This window comes from Chanos chanos, chromosome 6, assembly GCF_902362185.1.
Source record: "Chanos chanos chromosome 6, fChaCha1.1, whole genome shotgun sequence".
In the NCBI taxonomy this organism is placed as follows: Eukaryota; Metazoa; Chordata; class Actinopteri; order Gonorynchiformes; family Chanidae; genus Chanos; species Chanos chanos.
Genome location: NC_044500.1, coordinates 8,365,541 through 8,368,040, shown reverse-complemented (window position 1 = coordinate 8,368,040; position 2,500 = coordinate 8,365,541). Strand labels below are relative to the sequence as shown.

General features: G+C 46.6%; 1 protein-coding gene across 1 annotated transcript in view; it reads left to right on the top strand.

The window, feature by feature from the left end:
* strn4 (striatin, calmodulin binding protein 4) overlaps positions 1–2,500 on the top strand; it is a 16,207-nt gene that overhangs the window by 10,202 nt on the left and 3,505 nt on the right. The window contains exons 11-14 of the mRNA XM_030776589.1: positions 315–362; positions 689–810; positions 1,651–1,818; positions 2,014–2,154. Coding sequence (XP_030632449.1) covers positions 315–362; positions 689–810; positions 1,651–1,818; positions 2,014–2,154 — 479 coding nt within the window. The remainder of the gene's footprint in view (positions 1–314; positions 363–688; positions 811–1,650; positions 1,819–2,013; positions 2,155–2,500) is intronic.

Genomic DNA, 2,500 nt, shown 5'->3' with positions numbered 1-2,500 from the left:
CTCCCTCTCTCTCGCCCCCTCTCTCTATTTTCATCCCTCTCTCTCTCTCTCTCTTCATCCCCCCCTCTCTCTTCATCCCCCTTCATCCCCCCTCTCTCTCTTCATCCCCCTCTCTCTCTCTCTCTCTCCCTCTCCCCCCTCCCTCTCTCTCTCTCTCTCTCTCTCTCTCTTCACCCCCCCCCCTCTCTTCATCCCCCTTCATCCCCCCTCTCTCTCTTCATCCCCCTCTCTCTCTCTCTCTCTCTCTCCCTCTCCCCCCCTCCCTCTCTCTCTCTCTCTCTCTCTCTTCACCCCCCCCCCTCTCTCTCTCTCAGAAATGCAGCGCTGGACGTTGAGCCTATTTACACCTTCAGAGCTCATAGGTGAGTTGTACCTTCATTCCCTCTTTCCTCTCGTTTTCATTCCCTCTTTCCTCCCATTTCATTCTCTCCTTCTCTCTTTCTGCTCTTCTCCCTCTCTCTGCACAGTTGTATAATATTCATCATCTTTAAAGATGTTTCTCACACAAGGTCTCGCACATCTGTAGGCATGTTTATATTTGGTAGTTAATTAGAGTCATCTAACCTGTAGGTGAACTCACATTGTGATCAGAATAGATGGTTTCCAGGGGGTTCTTTCTAAGTCTGAGTCAGTACTTGGCCACTAACTCTGTGTGTGTGTGTGTGTGTGTGTGTGTGTGTGTGTGTAGCGGAGCTGTGCTCTCTCTTGCTATGGGTGAAGAAGGAGATTCCTGCTACAGTGGAGGTCTGGACGGAACTGTTCGCTGCTGGAAGATTCCGGACCTCAACGTGGATCCTTATGACAACTATGGCAAGTCTTAATAACCTTCTCAGAACACACACACACACACACCAAGAGCCACCCTCCACTTTCAACTCCTCAGACTTTACCTTGTATAACCAGTATTGGCTATGTTTCGTCTGTTGAGTGACCTGAAGGTAAGGTTACCTTACCTCAGTTTTCTTCTGAGAGGATTAAACTTGACTTGCTTTGGTGTGTGTGTGTGTGTGTGTGTGTAAGGAGCCATCTGTCACAAAGAGTTTAACAAGTCTGCTTGAACTATTTTCAGACAGTAGAGCACGCAGTCTGCCGGAACTACTTGAATTCGGGACAGTTTGTACACCGCAGCCCAGAGACTTTAATAGGAGGAAAATTACGCCTGTGTAAATGCATGTTTGGATGTAGGTTTTTAGCTCAGTCTCACTAGAGAGAGAGATCACAGGATGTCCACAGAGGAAAGTTTGACCATGAACTTACTTACTTTTGACCACTAGATGGGGCAGTTGGGTTGAACTTGTTAACTGACCTGGATTCAGAAAGCAACATTATAAGGGAAATGTACATCCTAATGACTGAAATTAACCATGAAAGCACCATAATTGTGATTTAATTAGTGAAAACATATGCATGTTCGGTCTGGATAATTAAATCATACTGTAATGAAGGGCAGAAAGAAAGCTATAATTTGGCTTGTACTTTTGGTTTGAATCCAGTGGCTAAAAGGCTTTTTTAAAGAGCTTTCATATACGAGTTGTTGACTTGCTCTGAATATGTGTCTGTTTTTCCTGTGTCTGTGCGTGTGTCTGTGCGTGTGTCTGTGCGTGTGTCTGTGCGTGTGTCTGTGCGTGTGTGTGTTCGTTCACTCTGCAGATCCCAGTATTGAGAGCAGTGTGTTATCGGGGCATGAGGACTCCGTCTGGGGGCTTGCCTACTCCCCCACACTGCGACGCCTGGCCTCCTGCTCGGCAGATGGAACAGTCCGGATCTGGGACCCCCAAAACTCCTCCCCTTGTCTCTCTGTTTTCAATAAGGAGAAAGGTGAGCTGATGTCCCTCTGTGTGTGTGTGTGTGTGTGTGTGTGTGTGTGTGTGTGTGTGTGTGTGTGTGTTTTGTCCAGATGTACCTGTTCATTCACCTAATGCTAAATTTGTTTTGCTCTCTCTCTCTCTCGCTCCCCCTTTCTGTCTCTCTCTCTCTCTGTCTCTCTCTCTCTCTCTCTCCCTCTCTCCACAGAGCATGGCACTCCCACCTCAGTTGCCTTTGGGAACGTCGATCCTTCCCAGGTCGTCGTGTCCTTCGACGGGGGCGAGACACTGCTCTACGACCTCAACACGGAGCAAAGCATCATGGTTCTGGAGAGCCAAACAAAAGATGGTGAGTGGCCAGTCCATGCAGTGGGGGTTTACTGACTGTCTGCTTATTGGCTGTGCTTACTGTCACTCAGTATCCACATGGACTAGTTTACCAGGTCATTATGTAAGATGGGGGGGGTGTGGACTCTTGTGAATTGCTCTTAATTTAAACAGCTAAGGTATTTTTCCAGAATACCTGTGAAATATTGCCTCTCACTGTCAATGGGGTTGACTTTGGGCACTAGGAATTTGAGCTTTAAACTATAGGCACAGTTCTGTTTACTAAATATTTAATAGAAATTTGATAACAAATGTAAGTTGTAATGACATCTGTTCTGTAATATAATCTCTGCAACAGAAATGAAGTT